General features: G+C 41.9%; 1 protein-coding gene across 12 annotated transcripts in view; it reads left to right on the top strand.

Moving 5' to 3' along the window:
- The window catches only part of KDM4C (lysine demethylase 4C), a 266,115-nt gene that overhangs the window by 165,698 nt on the left and 83,469 nt on the right, over window positions 1–16,948 (top strand). For 7 of the 12 annotated variants that reach the window (XM_030511824.1, XM_030511826.1, XM_030511827.1 and 4 more), the window contains 3 exons: window positions 12,526–12,707; window positions 13,556–13,772; window positions 14,683–14,759. The exons of 1 other annotated variant lie outside the window; for it this stretch is intronic. In XM_030511824.1, the coding sequence (XP_030367684.1) occupies window positions 12,526–12,707; window positions 13,556–13,772; window positions 14,683–14,759 (476 nt within the window). Of the gene's footprint in view, window positions 1–12,525; window positions 12,708–13,555; window positions 13,805–14,682; window positions 15,923–16,948 lie in introns of those variants that run through there. 4 more of the 12 variants (XM_030511830.1, XM_030511832.1, XM_030511831.1 and 1 more) reach the window with 4 other exon arrangements.

Raw genomic sequence — 16,948 nt, 5'->3', positions numbered from 1 at the left:
AAACAATGGGAATAGATCAACTGAACGCTCTAAAGATGTTTCTTTGTGTATTTGTTTTTGTGCCTGTATGTTATGCATGAGAGTTTGCAGTCTCTTGAACAGTGCTGTCAATTGAGCTACAAATGTATATTGAGTTTCCTTGTCATGGCTAGCAGGTCCAGCTCCTGTATTTTCTTTTATTCCCTCTGACAGCAAGTTGATTTGACGTTTCTTTAATGAAGAATATAAAGAATGCATTATTCTCTTTTGTCTTGATCAATTATTAATTTGGAATGTAAGTTTCATGCTGAAAAGCTATAAAAAGTAAATGTCACATCAGAGTTCTCACCAGGGAATTCTGCTACACATCTGTGCTGAGTCCTGTTCATGCACTTACTGGAAATGAACTGTGAGGAAGTGTCAGTGATTTGGTCCAGGTTGCAATAGATACAGAAGTCAAGATAGATTCCCTAGCTCCATTTCATATGTAGTACAAAGAAAACGCTCTCCATAGGCATATAGTGTGTTTCATATCACTGCATTGGCTGACCTGAATCTTACGGCTTGTCTGTCTTGGACCACTGGTAGCTGCTCTTAGAGAGGTCAGTTGCAAAGAAGGCTAGACTGAATAATGACACGTATCGTAGAGCAGTGTTGTTTGACAGCACTGATTAAATGACTGTTCATCAAAACTTGCTGTACCAGAGCTGAGACAACATTGTCAGGCTCTTTAGAAGAATGCCAATATACGAGATTTTTAGTGAAACATCATGTTCATAGTACTTCATGAAACATGTTGTACTGGTCTTGTAAAGTAGATGCATGATTTTTTGAGGGCAATGTTTGAATCTCTTTCACTGCGGGAAGTGATGTTTCCACCAAGCTTTTTGCATGTCTTGAGTACTGCGAAATTGTACTGATACATAATTGAGGTAGAAAGTATGTCTGCTTATGTCAGGAGAGACTCCACAAATTGTTCTCCGTTCTTACTTTGAGAATCCTCAGTTAAGTTGGATTTTGAATGGAGGCAACTGGAGGTTGCGGTTGCCTTGTGTCCCTTACACCATTGCATAGAAGCATAGGAAGATGCTGGGCACTTCCATGCTTCTAACAGACATACCTGGTCAAAAACCACTAAGCTTACATGAAGCACCTGAATGACTACCCTGAAACTGCACATAGCAATGTGGGTCAGGAAAGTAGGTTTATGAAAGGCTAAGTCGCTGATTGCTATTCAGTTATGTAGTAAATAATGAAAGGAGTCTTTAAAGAGAGTAAGAGGAAGTGAGAAGTACTAGATAAATAGCAAAAAAGTCCTCTAAAAAGCCCCCTAAAGCCCCCTCGTATTTTCCAAGTTCTTTTGGGACACGAATAGTATTTTGGAATTATCAAATGGACAAATGAAGAAAGTCAATAAGCTGTGCTGAGACAACAATGTTTGTTACATCAAGTGATTATATGCTCAGCTTTCTCTCAAATAGTTGGAAAGCTGTTTTCTATTTCCTTGTCTGTTTTGGATATAACCAAATTCTTAGTTTTCGTTCATGGTATATAACTTATCTGACTTCATGAAAACCGGGAAGGTAACTCTGCCTGTACTACCTGAGAAGCTGACCTGGAAGTTCTTCCTATGAATGATACTGGTGCACCTTGGAAAAAGCACACAAAGTGAAACTGCCCAAGTTCTACTGATGTATAATATTTACACAGAAGATTGCATATTCTACCTGGTGAGAAAGTTGTTGAAGGCATCATTGTTGTCCTTTTCTGTAATGGGAGTCATGTACTCTGCAATTTTTTTCTTTTTTTCATATCAGTTTCTTTTGACATTTAATGATTTCAGTGTGTGAGTGAATGTTGATGTATTTCTGAAGCACTTAAAGGTGCTAAATTAAGCTAGAGGTTGCCTAGAAAATTCTTGAAGAGAACTAAAATTCACAAGCCATACAGTGGTGATAACAGAGCATCAGACAAAGTTTATATTCCTTAAGAACATCTATTCTGTTTATTCTTAATTTTGTATACTGTTAGTGTGGCATTCCTTTAAGAAGAATTGGGTTAGCTAGTTTCCCTCTGAAAGGAGGAGGGATATTTTTCCTTTCCTGGCTGTGCTTCTGGGATTGTTACAGTGGAGAAGGGTGACATATTGTAGGGTGTAATATGCAGAAGGATCACATCAGAGAGTTTGAGTGCCATAGTTCATGCAAAGAGACTAAGAAACTGCAGTAAGGGTTGAGAAGACAGTCATACCTCTAAGGAGGCAGAATGCAAAATTGGAGATGTTAGAGATCAGAGGCAAATGGGGAGAGTTTTCTTCTGGTCAGTAAGTAACTGGATGTAGTTGCTCTAAATGTAATGTAAAGGAGAAAATAAATTTATGAAAATACTGTTAGTTTTTTTGGAGGTTATGGGAGATGCAGTCCAGTACATCTGCATGTGACACTTTGCCCCTGACTTCATTTGGAATGAGGTTTGAAAATAAACACCAAACTCATGAAAGCCACAAATTGTTGTAAGTGTGCTGCCAGCTTTATTCCTGGCTCTTGCATTCTTTTCAGTCCCTCAGTCTGGAATGGAATTGTAAAGACCACACAAGAGAGAACTGAAATTGTGGAGTTTATATGTATTTAAAGTATAAATATCGTTCTCATCAAAAGCAGAACCAATATGGTCATGAACTCAGCAATGTGCTGGGGGCAGTGGAAACCAGAGCACTATGTGGGAGAACTAGAGCTATCACACTAAAATAGATTCTAGGACTGGAAATCCAAAGACAGGTTTCTGATGAAAGAGGAGCATAATAGGCTGATGTTCAGGGTGAAGACTTTAACGCTAATGGGGGAATTATTTAGCAGTGAAAAGGAGTGCCACAATGACAGGATGTAAGTTTCAAAGTGGATAATAGATATGGAAGATGTAAGTTGACAACAATTTTTGTGTTCCTCTTTGTCTTCTTCATAACACACAACCAAGCCCTAAATTCTCTGTAGGGTCACAGCTATAATGAACATATTTAAAATAATGGCAGTATAAGCTCCTGAAAGAAAATAATGTCCATGAAAGAATTCAGAAAATAAGTTAGCAAAGATGAAGCCACTTGTGAGACTGTTCTGTAAGGGAAAATTTAAATAGATAGAAATGGAACTAGAGGCATAGATTTCAGAGCTATTTATTTTACAGTTCTGTAAAATTGCAAGCAATAGAAAAAAATATGATGGGATAGAATGTTTTTAACTAAAAGCTTAGTTAAGCTTTTAACTTAAAAAGTAAGAAATTCAGAAAGCTATAAAAGTGATGCTGGCATTTTATATTTTAATCTCTTCCTTGGTTTCAGCTATTTATTCACTGCTATTCTTTTGCAGCTATGTTATTCACCATAAAACTCTGCTGCTGAATAATGACTTGGAGACAGCTTTTTATGCAGGTGTTTCGTATTTGTCCTTCGACCTGGATTATTGGCAAATGTTTGTTGGATTTATATTAGTTCTTTTGTGGGACTATAAAAAGTGAAATAAAATTCACATGCAGGATATATTAAATAATTTATTTTTGATACATTTGGCTTGTTTTTAGACTAATATTTTAATCGTATTTTACTTAACATTGATAAAAATGCTATCAACTTTATAGTGCTTTTGTAGCAATGTGTGACAATTTATCATAGGAGGAGACTCATAAAGCCTCTGCTTTTTTGTAAAGTGGATGAAGGCAGTCATGGGCTGAAAGAATGTGATGATTCAGCTTACTCTACTTCATTAAACATTTCTCTATTGTAGGAATTTTATTCTTTTGAAATGAACAATTTTTCTTAAATACATCATTAGAAAAGGACTGTATGCTATAGACATTTTTTTTTTGTTATCTGAAAGTTCTAGTCAGTAAAATATTCCACATTTTCCTTCCCACATTCATGTTATTTTAATTATTCTAATTAAAACCTACATGCCTTCTCATTGATTATGAAAGATTTAATAGACACTGCTGTCGTGGTTTGAGCCCAGCCGGTAACTCAGAACCACACAGCCGCTCGCTCACTCCCCCCCCACTTCTTCCTCCCCCCGCTCCCGGAGGGATGGGGAGGAGAATGGGAAGAATGCAACTCCCACGGGTTGAGATAAGAGCAGTCCCGCAACTAAGGTATAACACAAAACCACTACTGCTACCACCAATGATAATAACGATTAGTGAAATAACAAGGGGAGAGGATACAATTGCTCACCACCCGCCGACCGATACCCAGCCCGACCCGAGCAGTGATCTGCGCCTTCCGGGTAACTCCCCCCGGTTTATATACTGGGCATGACGTGCTGTGGTATGGAATACCCCTTTGGCTAGTTTGGGTCAGGTGTCCTGTCTCTGCTTCCGCCCGGCTTCCCCTCCTCCCTGGCAAAGCATGAGACTGAGAAAGTCCTTGGTCGGAATAAACATTACTTAGCAACAACTAAAAACATCGGTGTTATCAGCGTTGTTCCCAGGCTGAAAGTTAAAAAACACAGCACTGCACCAGCTACTAAGCAGGAGAAAAATGACTGCTATAGCTGAACCCAGGACAGTATCCACCCCTTATTCCATACCATTCACGTCATGCTCAGATCCCACATCTCTCAGCACACCATCACCCCTGTCCCATATATACACATATATATACACCCACACCCACACACAGAGAAAGATATCGTTCCCTAGTCCATGGACCAATCCCTGTAAAATTGCTGAACTCATCCAGTCCATGATGTCAGGTTCCATCTCTTGTAATAGTCTTTCAGGGCAGGAGGGACGGTACATGGTGTTGGGTTGTTGCCTGCTGATGATACCGCCAAACTCATCTGGTCACTGCTGAGCTCATCTGGTTTCCTCAAAATTCATTCTTTGTTGAGGTGATGATCGGAGGGAAGTCAGGGTCAATGGCTGGTGACCTGAAGATATCTAGCTGGTGGGCTATAAAAGTGTTATAGAGCAGGCAACAGCGTACAATTGAGTTCATTGGCTGTTTTCCCCCAAAATCAAATCCCCTTGAGGTACACATCGGACTTCCCCATCTTCCCGCATTACCCACCAAGTATATCCAGGTCCCTGAGCAAAAGCAACCCCACGAGTGGGTTTGCCTTTACCTGAAGCAGGAATAACCCAGACTGTCTTCCCCAACAAATTCTTTATGTGCACCACAGGAACTTTATCCCCCTCTACAGTACGTAAAAGTTCTGATTGGGCTGGGCCAGCCCTGTTGGCAGATCCCCTAGTGTTGACCAACCAGGTGGCTTTTGGTAAATGTGTATCCCAGTGTTTGAAAGTCCCACCACCCATTGCTCTCAGTGTAGTTTTTAACAGCCCATTGTACCGTTCGATTTTCCCAGAGGCTGGTGCATGGTAGGGGATGTGGTATACCCACTCAATGCCATGCTCTTTGGCCCAAGTGTCTATGAGGTTGTTCCGGAAATGAGTCCCATTGTCTGACTCAATTCTCTCTGGGGTGCCGTGTCGCCACAAGACTTGTTTCTCAAGGCCCAGGATAGTGTTCCGGGCAGTGGCATGGGACACAGCATATGTTTCCAGCCAGCCGGTGGTTGCTTCCACCATGGTAAGCACATAGCGCTTGCCCTGGCGGGTTGGTGGGAGTGTGATATAGTCAATCTGCCAGGCCTCCCCATATTTGTACTTCAGCCATCGTCCTCCATACCAGAGAGGCTTTAACCGCTTGGCTTGCTTAATTGCAGCACATGTTTCACATTCGTGAATAACCTGGGCAATAGTGTCCATCGTTAAGTCCACCCCTCGATCACGAGCCCATCTATATGTTGCATCTCTGCCTTGATGGCCTGAGGTGTCATGGGCCCACCGGGCTAAAAATAATTCACCCTTATGTTGCCAATCCAAGTCCATCTGAGCCACTTTAATCTTAGCAGCTTTATCCACTTGCTGGTTATTCTGGTGTTCCTCAGTGGCCCGACTCTTGGGTACATGAGCATCTACGTGGCGTACCTTCACCACCAGGTTCTGCACCCGAGCAGCGATATCTTGCCACAATGCAGCAGCCCAGATGGGTTTACTTCTGCGTTGCCAGTTGCTCTGCTTCCATTGCTGCAACCACCCCCACAGGGCATTTGCCACCATCCATGAGTCAGTATAGAGATAAAGTACTGGCCATTTTTCTCGTTCAGCAATGTCCAAGGCCAGCTGGATGGCTTTCACCTCTGCAAATTGACTCGATTCACCCTCTCCCTCAGCAGTTTCTGCAACTTGTCGCAGGGGACTCCACACAGCTGCCTTCCATCTCCGATGCTTTCCCACAATACGGCAGGACCCATCAGTAAACAAGGCATATTGCTTTTCACTCTCTGACAGTTCATTATATGGTGGGGCCTCTTCAGCACGCGTCACCTCCTCTTCTGGTGACATCCCAAAATCTTTGCCCTCTGGCCAGTCCATGATGACTTCTAGAATTCCTGGACGACTGGGATTTCCTATTCGAGCTCGTTGTGTAATTAGTGCGGCCCACTTGCTCCATGTAGCATCAGTTGCATGATGTGTAGAGGAGACCCTGCCTTTGAACATCCAACCCAGCACAGGCAACCGGGGTGCCAGGAGGAGCTGCGCTTCAGTTCCAATCACTTCTGAGGCAGCTCGAACCCCTTCATAGGCTGCCAGTATCTCTTTTTCAGTGGGAGTATAGCTGGCCTCGGATCCTTTATATCCCCGACTCCAAAAGCCAAGGGGTCGACCTCGAGTCTCCCCTGGAGCTTTCTGCCAGAGGCTCCAGGTAGGACCATTCTCCCCAGCTGCGGTATAGAGCACATTTTTCACATCTGGCCCGGCCCGGACTGGTCCAAGGGCTACTGCATGAACTATTTCTCGTTTAATTTGTTCAAAGGCTTGTTGTTGCTCAGGGCCCCATTTGAAATCATTCTTCTTCCGGGTCACGTGGTAGAGAGGGCTTACAATCAGACTGTAATTTGGGATGTGCATTCTCCAGAACCCCACAACACCTAAGAAAGCTTGTGTTTCTTTCTTGTTAGTTGGTGGAGACATTGCTGTTATCTTGTTGATCACGTCTGTGGGGATCTGGCGGCGTCCATCTTGCCATTTTATTCCCAAAAATTGAATCTCCTGTGCAGGTCCCTTGACCTTATTCCGTTTTATGGCAAAACCGGCCTTCAGCAGGATTTGGATTATTTTCCTCCCTTTCTCAAAAACTTCTTCCGCTGTATCACCCCACACGATAATGTCATCAATGTATTGCAGGTGTTCTGGAGCTTGCCCCTGTTCCAGTGCAGTCTGGATCAATCCATGGCAGATGGTAGGGCTGTGTTTCCACCCCTGGGGCAGTCGGTTCCAAGTGTACTGGACGCCCCTCCAAGTGAAAGCAAACTGTGGCCTGCATTCTGCTGCCAAAGGGATTGAGAAAAATGCATTGGCAATGTCAATTGTGGCATACCACTTGGCTGCCTTTGACTCCAGTTCATACTGAAGTTCTAGCATGTCCGGTACGGCAGCACTCAATGGTGGTGTGACTTCGTTCAGGCCACGATAGTCTACTGTTAATCTCCACTCTCCATTAGACTTTTGCACTGGCCATATGGGGCTATTAAAGGGTGAGCGGGTCCTGCTGATCACTCCTTGGCTCTCCAGTCTGCGGATCAGCTTATGGATGGGAATCAAGGAGTCTCGGTTGGTGCGATATTGCCGCCGGTGCACTGTTGTGGTCGCAATTGGCACTTGTTGTTCTTCGACCTTCAGCAACCCCACAACAGAAGGATCCTCTGAGAGACCGGGTAAGGTGGACAGCTGCTTAATTTCCTCTGTCTCCAAGGCAGCGATACCAAAAGCCCATCTATACCCTTTTGGGTCTTTGAAATACCCTCTCCTGAGATAGTCTATGCCAAGGATGCATGGAGCCCCTGGACCAGTTACAATGGGGTGCTTTTGCCACTTCCTCCCAGTCAGGCTGATTTCAGCTTCCAGCATAGTTAACGCTTGGGATCCTCCTGTCACTCCAGAAATAGAAATGGGTTTCACCCCTTGATAGCTTGATGGCATCAGAGTACACTGTGCACCGGTATCTACTAGAGCCTTATACTTCTGTGGGACTGATGTGCCAGGCCATCTGATCCACACAGTCCAGTAAACCCGATTATCCCTCTCCTCCACCTGGCTGGAGGCAGGGCCCCTCTAATAGTGATCACAAAATTCTCCACTTCTGTCTTGTAGAAAGGGATTAGTATTCCTTATCACAGGAGCTGGAGTAAAATCAGCTCTTTCGCTCCATCTGGGAAACTGCTCGCCAGAGACTGGAGCAGCAGCTTTCCTGGGAGGATCATCCTTGACCATTGTTCTCCTCTTCAGTTCACGCACCCGTTGCTCCAGAGCTGAAGTAGGTTTTCCATCCCACTTTCTCATGTCTTCTCCATGATCCCGCAGGTAAAACCATAGGGTGGCCCGTGGCGTGTACCTCGTATATTTTCTTTCTCGAGCAGTAGGGCGCCTTCTGTTAATAGCTGAGACATGGGTTGGTACGCGTGGAGAGCTGGATAGATCGGATAAATCGTCTCTCAATTGTTTGAACTCCTGGGACAGTTTTTCCACAGCTGAAATGATGGAAGGGGTGAGATTGTCTTCGAACTCTCGGAGTTGACGAATCAGGCAATCCACTGTTGGTGATACTCCGTCATTCCAGGTCATTGATGCCAATGTGTGGGCATATGATGATGGCGCACTCCGTGTAAGTTTCCGCCACATGGGTCGTGTACATTCGACTTCATCTGGGTCTACGGATGTGTTCCTGGAATCCGGCCTACGATAGATCATCTCTATAATGGCTGATTCCCTCAGGGACTGGATGCCTTTCTCTATCGTGGTCCAGTTGGCTGAGCGATTCGTAATATCGTCTTTGTAGGGAAACCTTTCCTTCACAGCTGCCAGGAGCCGCCTCCAAAGACTGAGGGCTCGCTTCTCTCTTGCAATTGCTTTGTCAATTCCTCCTTCCTTAGCAAGTGATCCCAGCTGCTTGGCTTCCCTACCTTCCAGTTCATGACCGTCGGCCCCATTGTCCCAGCACCGGAGCAACCAGGTGACAATGTGCTCCCCTGGAAGACGGGTGAAATCTTTTCGCATATTCCGTAGTTCGGTTGAGGTCCGGGGTCGAGAAGTGACCTCTTCTTCTTCTTCCTCTTCCTCTGACCCACGTAGTAGTAACTCTTGTTCAGGTGCTGTTGCATATAGTAATGGCACTGGGTCTTCATCTTTCTTCGCTTCGCGGGTTGCTCTTTGTGCCTTTCGTTTGCTTTTGCTTACAGGGGCAACAGACATTGTCACAAACTGGACATTTGGTTTAGCTGCAGTGTTTGTCACTGTGGTTGGAGTGGCTGCAGTGTCTGCCACTAGGATTGGAGTGGTTGCAATGTCTATTGCTGGGGTTGGTGCAGCTGTTGTGCTTGGGAGTTGAGTAACACCAACAGCTGCATTATCTGTTGCTGTCGGGGTTTGAGTAGCTACTGTGCTTGTCACTGGGGTTGGTGTAGCTGCAGTGCTTGGAGTAGCCATATTGTCTGTTGCTGTCGGGGTTTGAATAGCTACTGTGCATGTCACTGGGGTTGGTGTAGCTGTGGTGCTTGGAGTAGCTATATTGTCTGTTGCTGTCGGGGTTTGAGTAGCTACTGTGCTTGTCACTGGGGTTGGTGTGGCTGCAGTGCTTGGAGTAGCCACATTGTCTGTTGCTGTCGGGGTTTGAGTAGCTGTTGTGCTTGTCACTGGGGTTGGTGTAACTGCTGTATTTGAAGTTGGAGTAGTTGCGTTGTCTGTTGTGGTCAGGGTTTGAGTAGCTGTTGTGCTTGTCACTGGGGTTGATGTAGCTGCTGTACTTGGAGTAGCTGTGTTGACTGTTGTGGTCAGGGTCTGAGTAGCTGCTGTGCTTGTAGTTGGCATAGCTGCGTTGTCTGTTGCTTTGCCATCAGATCCAGAGACATTTTTTTCCCTTTGAAGGTGCTGGATAGTGTTGAGCAGGGCTCTGTAGGCATAGGCCAAGCCCCAGCACGTTGCCAAAATTTGTCCCTCTCTGGTATAACCAGGACGACAGCACACCTCGTTTAAGTGTTTTACTAGTTTTTCCGGATGTTGCACTTGTTCAGTGGTGAAGTTCCAAAGCACTGGAGGGGCCCACTGGCCTAGGTACTTGCCCATACTATCCCACACACCCTGCCACTCATAACTGTCCAGCCTCAGGGAAAATCTCCTGGTGGTCCTCCTATATCGTCGTCTAACCCTAGACCAGATTCGAACCTGATACTGCTGAATTTTTGACATTAAACGAAATAGGATGTTCCTACGACGGGATGGCCGTGGGTAAAACACACTCCGTATGTTTGCCAACATGCTGATCCCCAGCACAATCAGCAGGCAGGTTTCAAGGGTACTCAAAGGCCATCTAAAACCTTCAGAACTCTCAATTGCTGTTGCAAATAGGCTGGTGGGGGAACGGGGGGTGAAAGAGAATGCTTCCTTCGTAAGTTTACCCCCCGAGGAGAAAAAAAAAGATATGCAATTGCTAAAATATTTCATTATATACCTCCCAATGTATAGTGGTGATGGCCACGCTGGAAGCACAAACCAGACCAGTTTCATGATCAATGAGTCTATTGTATTACAAGTCATTACCATGAAGTACAGTGAAACAAGAACCTTAGCCCAGGCCCCCCAGCCGATAAACGCTAAAACAGCAAATAGTGGCTGTAAGTAAGGTACAACATGCTGAAACTCTGAGATCAAGCGCAACACGTCTGAGAGCCAAATAATCACCATTGTGACGAGTAGTAACAATGAATGCTTATCACAAATATGATTAAACACACTCTGGTCAGATCTGTCGTTATCTCAACCTTTCGTGCCCCACGTTGGGCGCCAAAAAGAACTGTCGTGGTTTGAGCCCAGCCGGTAACTCAGAACCACACAGCCGCTCGCTCACTCCCCCCCCACTTCTTCCTCCCCCCGCTCCCGGAGGGATGGGGAGGAGAATGGGAAGAATGCAACTCCCACGGGTTGAGATAAGAGCAGTCCCGCAACTAAGGTATAACACAAAACCACTACTGCTACCACCAATGATAATAACGATTAGTGAAATAACAAGGGGAGAGGATACAATTGCTCACCACCCGCCGACCGATACCCAGCCCGACCCGAGCAGTGATCTGCGCCTTCCGGGTAACTCCCCCCGGTTTATATACTGGGCATGACGTGCTGTGGTATGGAATACCCCTTTGGCTAGTTTGGGTCAGGTGTCCTGTCTCTGCTTCCGCCCGGCTTCCCCTCCTCCCTGGCAAAGCATGAGACTGAGAAAGTCCTTGGTCGGAATAAACATTACTTAGCAACAACTAAAAACATCGGTGTTATCAGCGTTGTTCCCAGGCTGAAAGTTAAAAAACACAGCACTGCACCAGCTACTAAGCAGGAGAAAAATGACTGCTATAGCTGAACCCAGGACAACTGCCCACAGAACCACTGACCTCATCATTAATCAGAGCAGTGTATAAGGACACAATTCAGAAGAATATACTTAACATCTCCTACCAGTAATGCTTTCATTTCTAGAATGAAAAGACATTTCCCTCCTCGTAATCTGTATGTTTCACGGGTGGTAAAGTCACTAGGTTGCTTGTGAAGATATCTTGAGGTTTCCAGCCAGCTTAAACACGTGACTAGGTTTAAATTCTGGTGTAAAGAAATGGATCATTAATAATTATGCTGTTGATTCCACTGGGGCAAGGGTTTTACATCCAGTCTGCTTTTCACAGCTTTCCCTTTTCCACATATTTCTCAATAACAAGTGACTCATTTTTAGATTACTGCTATTGAATGAGCTATTTCCCTTTAAGTTTCAGTCTGATTTTATTTCCCAGCTTCTCTAGAGCTTTTAATTTCATAAAGTCAGCTTTATGGAGTCCTACACGGAAGCACTGCTACTAAGTAAAAAAACCTTTTACAACATCTGGAATAGATCACTGCTACTACCAAATAATTATTCCTGTAGTGGGATCCAGCATGCATGTCCAGCTACATGGTAGATCTGATTGTTCTCTATTGCTCACTGGCTGTAACATTTGTCTCTTTTTCCCTTTGGAAAATGAGTGTCAATTTCCATAAAAAGTTGAGAAGTGCCATTTTGGGTGAACAGAGTTGTTCATCTGGTGCTGCTTGGCAGGATGCAACATGTTCAATCTATAAGGAATTCAGGACAGAATGCATGGAGGGGTAAGGGGTTGGAGGAATAAAGAAGTGGGAAAGTGAGATGTAATGTTGAGTATGAATACCGATTGTAAGCAGTAGAGCTAGTGGCATACTTTCTTATGCTGGATGTGCAGCAGTCAGCTCATAACGCAGGAACTCATGAATGATGTATCAGTAGAAGTGTGCAAAAAATGCTTTATAGTTCTTTTAAGCTTCTGCATTTGTATTCACATAGACTTCTCATAGCATTGTTTTATCTTCATTGTTCTCAAACCATTGTTGTTTGTCTTCATTCCAGGACTACAATGTAACCAATTATTTGTTTTCTTTAAGAACTGCCTGAGACTTCCTTAATTGAAGAGAAAGTTCAAGAGACAGAGATATGGGCCAGGCCTTTGGTCTACCTTTGGCGGACAGGGGTACCCAATTTCAATGCTGAAAAAGAATACAATGCAGCTTGTGCAAAAAAGGAACCACACTGTGCCATTTGCACTCTTCTCATGCCATACTACAAGGTAGGCAAGATCGTAACAGCTCTGTCTCCAGGTGAAGTGTGAAATACCTGCCCAGCTATGTAATTTCCAGTAAATTAGAAATAAAATAAGTTTACGCATTTGATTTGTATAATTATTGTTAAAATTGGAACTGAGACACTGTTCACCTCTGTTTATCCCTGGTTGCCGACAGTGTATGCCTTCTACTATGTAGGATTGGTATTAGTGTATGTGTGCTTGCCCTTGAAGTTACACCTTTTGAGGTGTCAAATCCACATAGGTTGATATCTTTTAGCTATTTCCTTATATGTCCATCTTCAAATGGTTTTTATTGGAGGCTTTTCTATGTCTCCTTCTTGCAGTGCTGAAGAAATAAGTGTTTTCACAGTACTTAGGCCTTCTCATGAATAATATTCCCATAGAAAAGTCTAATGCAGAGCACCATTTGATACTGGCTTGTGGAATTCCTGTGTCAAGTGTCAGCTCAAAAGGCTGCCATAGCACTATAGTACTAATTCTGAAGCTGTTAAACTGGAGTCCCTTATATGGGGACTAGGAAGAAAGCTTATATTTGAACTAGACCTAATTAAAGTGCTCAAAGGGAGACAGAGGTACAGTATCATTGAACACTGCTTTCATAACACTATTTTGTAGGCTGAGTGCTATTGTAGATTTCAACATTATTTGAACAATCAAGGAACTATAGAATGACTGTGATAAATACGTAGAAGCAGTTAATATTCTCATAAAACTGTTACATTCTTACAGCAAAAGCTAGGAAGGGAGAAGTCATTTTGTCATTGTCAAAAGGAAGAGTAAGTAAGACTCTCCTTTCTTTTACTTAAATATAAATTTTGTTTATTTTCCAGCCAGACAATCATGATGAAGAAAGCCCTACTTTCAGGGAAGCAAACTCAGCAGAAACACTGATGGCTGAAAATGAGAAGACTAAACCCCTTATTCCAGAGATGTGTTTCATTTATAGTGAAGAAAACACTGAAAACTATCCATCAAATGCCTTTATCGAAGAAGATGGAACAAGTCTTCTGATTTGCTGTGCAAAGTGTTGTGTACAGGTTCATGCAAGTAAATATGCTAATTGTTCAGTTGACAGAAATGTACTTTCAAATTTTTATTGATAAATAATAGTTAACTAGGCTTCTAGTATGCCTTTAAAAGTACTTGAAGAACATTTCCACATGTAATGCTTCAATCACTGGCCAGATATTTTAAAAACTATGTTAACTTTTCTGTAGACTTCTGATTCTTGTTTGAATTCTGAGCAATTAAATCCCTCTTCTATTTCTCATATTTGAAACCACTGTGCTGTGTGATATATAGTCACACAGATACGTAGTATGTCCTTACTAAGTAGTCAGGGTGAAATCCTGCTGGGTTTGAGGACTTCTGAATATTGCTATTGACTTCAGGTATGTAGTAATGTCCTTCACCTTGCATTCTTTTTTATTTCAAGAGTGACTGATGAATGCATGGATTTTCTGCATTATCTTCTACAGACAGTAGGGCCTGAATAGTTATCTCAAAGAAGTCCATGTGAAGTTCTTAGATGGAAGTGAAGTATAATTGTGTAGAATAAATGTTAGTACATTAATTCAAATTGTACATTTTTGTTGCAGGGGGAATTGGAGATCTGTTATTGAACTGGCAGAAAATAAGAAATTCTCTAGGGTTTGATTTATGGGGTGTTTGTTTTTTGGCTTTTTGGGGACTTTTTGGTTTGTTTTTTTGTTTGCTTGTTTTGATTTTTGATTTGGTGTTTTGGGGTTTTGTTTTTTTCCTTTTTTTGCTTTTGGGAGGGTTGTCTGTGTGTCTAATTATATATTTCATAGACTATGGAATTAGAAGTAAATGTGGATTGCAAAGGTCTCCATGGTCACAGGACAAGTATTTTACTTGTATTTATACATAGTTGAATTGTATGACATGATAGATAGAAAGGCAGAATATATTAATCAATCTAGCTCTCTTATTGTAGGTTGTTATGGTGTTCCTTCTCATGAAATCCATAATGAATGGTTGTGTTCTCGATGCAGAAAAGAAGCCTGGACAGCTGTAAGTTTCACATGTTGCTTAGTTATCTAGCACGTTAGAGATGTAAGAGATTTAAGGTGCATGCGGAACATAGACTGTGTAGTTTTTCTGATCACACACTTGCTAGGGAGAAATTATTTATATCATATTTATATATTATATATATAAAATATGATGAGATTTTGATGTAGAATGTAATAGCATTTTGATAGACAAACTTGGAGTAGGTTTATATGCTTTTGAAAAGGATTGGCTAACAGAATATAGTTGTGTGTAAAACATTTTTCAAGGAAACAACTGAAAATTTAAATGCACATAAGACAGAGAAAAAATGAGATTTCCTCTAAATATTTTAGACTTTTGGTAAGCGCATGTAGGCAGCTGGAGAATAGAGAAAGGGAAAGAGAATAATAAAGTAGTTAAGAATGAAATTGTTCTTTTACAGCATTTAAGGTTTACTGTACTGCATAAGCAGTAAAAGGTTTCACTTGTGAAGCTCCTAAATGCCTATGATTTTATCTAAAAAAAGGGGAAAAGTAGTTTTAAACTGGAAGGATTAAAGGACAAGCGTAGAGTCCTTAAACATATACTAATTTATAAGAAAAAAAAACCCAAACAGTTTAAAATTTTACATTTCACCAATCTATCATTTGCCCCCTAAGTGTGCTAATGTTTGTTTTCCCTAAAGCAGCTTGAGGTAGTGTGATAATTGGTTTGGATGGCAACATAGCTTTTCTTCATTCAGTTGTTGAATTAAAAGCAGTTATTTCAGTTGCCTTCAAAATGTAAATCATTAAATGACATCATAAAAGTTTTAGATTTGTTGGAAAAGAGAATTCAGACTATTGGAAAATATCGCTTTGTCAAACATCACTTATTGCAATTATGAACGTCGTCTGTAAGAAATTTGCAATTGTAGCATTAGGAAACTGGAAGTAACAATAAATAGAAACACTTTTATTTTCTTTTTGTACACTGGTCAACATTTTAAGGTTCCTTTGTGAATGCCTCGAGTTACAGAAACAAAAGAGGAACTTGTACTTTTAATCCATCTTACCTTAGCTGGGGAGGAAAAAAAAAAGCAAAATTGGCTTAGAACTGCTTATTACAAAAATATGGTCCATCTATAATGTTCAGTTCTGTGTTTTCTCAGTGAACAGCTATTAAAATATTTATTGAATCAATTTCTCTCTCTGTAATGTATTTTCATTTTAGTAGGAAAGGCATTCTTCCTAGGTAAAATCCAATTTTCATCTTTCATTGGTAACCAGGAAACCTTCCTCATCAGACAGTCGTGAGTTTCAGGATCTCCTGAACTACTTTTGTAACTACTGTTCTAGAGTCAGGGGAAGATCAAACCGAAATGCATGTCTGTTCTAGCAAGTAACAGGTTGCTATTAACTCAAAATCAGTTAAGCAGACAGGCTTAGAAAGCCCCTGTTGTGTTAATTTCTTTTCAGAGGAGGTATAGCTATGATGTGCAAATATAATAATTCAAAGGAGAACCTTCTTATTCATGAAATACCATGTATGACAGCAATAGGACTGAATCAGGTGTTTTTTGTTAAAAACACTGAAAAATTTAGAACATGTAGTACCTTGGAATCTGATAACAACTGCAATGTAACAGTAACACATTTGAGGGTAAATTTGTACAGAGTTTTTGGTTTTTGACTACTGTTTTTAAAATCAAAAGTCACTGAGAAATATTAAAATTTAGTCTTCTAATTTGTAAATGCTGTGTTGTAGAAATGATTCTTAAATTGTTCTAAGGTTATTTTAAGGTTTTAAGGTTGTTTACAAATATTCTTGAAGAAGATATCTAGATAGCATAGCGGTAGGTGAAAGATAACACAAATAGTGAGACAATGCCTGACATGACACTTTTTATGTTCACTGTGGGGCAATAAAGGGGGAAGTGGGTAATATGATAACAGAAGAAGGTAACTGTTGGGGAGAAGATTAAGGCTTGACTTGGCCAGGATTTTTCTTTGTGAAACTTCTAGAGGAAGAATTCACACCCAAGGACAGCATTATTTTAGGAAGAATTATACACTTTTTACTGAATAGGTTTAGTTTTATTCTGTTATGTTGCATGTGATTTTCTGAAAATAAGGAAGATTGAGTTTTAGGGAAGATACTTTTTGGCCAAATTGTAGAGATGAGATGAAGTAGTGGAAGAGATATCAAAACCATACAGAAAATACCTG

This window comes from Strigops habroptila, chromosome Z (genome assembly GCF_004027225.2).
Source record: "Strigops habroptila isolate Jane chromosome Z, bStrHab1.2.pri, whole genome shotgun sequence".
Classification (NCBI taxonomy): domain Eukaryota; kingdom Metazoa; phylum Chordata; class Aves; order Psittaciformes; family Psittacidae; genus Strigops; species Strigops habroptila.
This window is presented reverse-complemented; position numbering and strand designations above follow the sequence as displayed.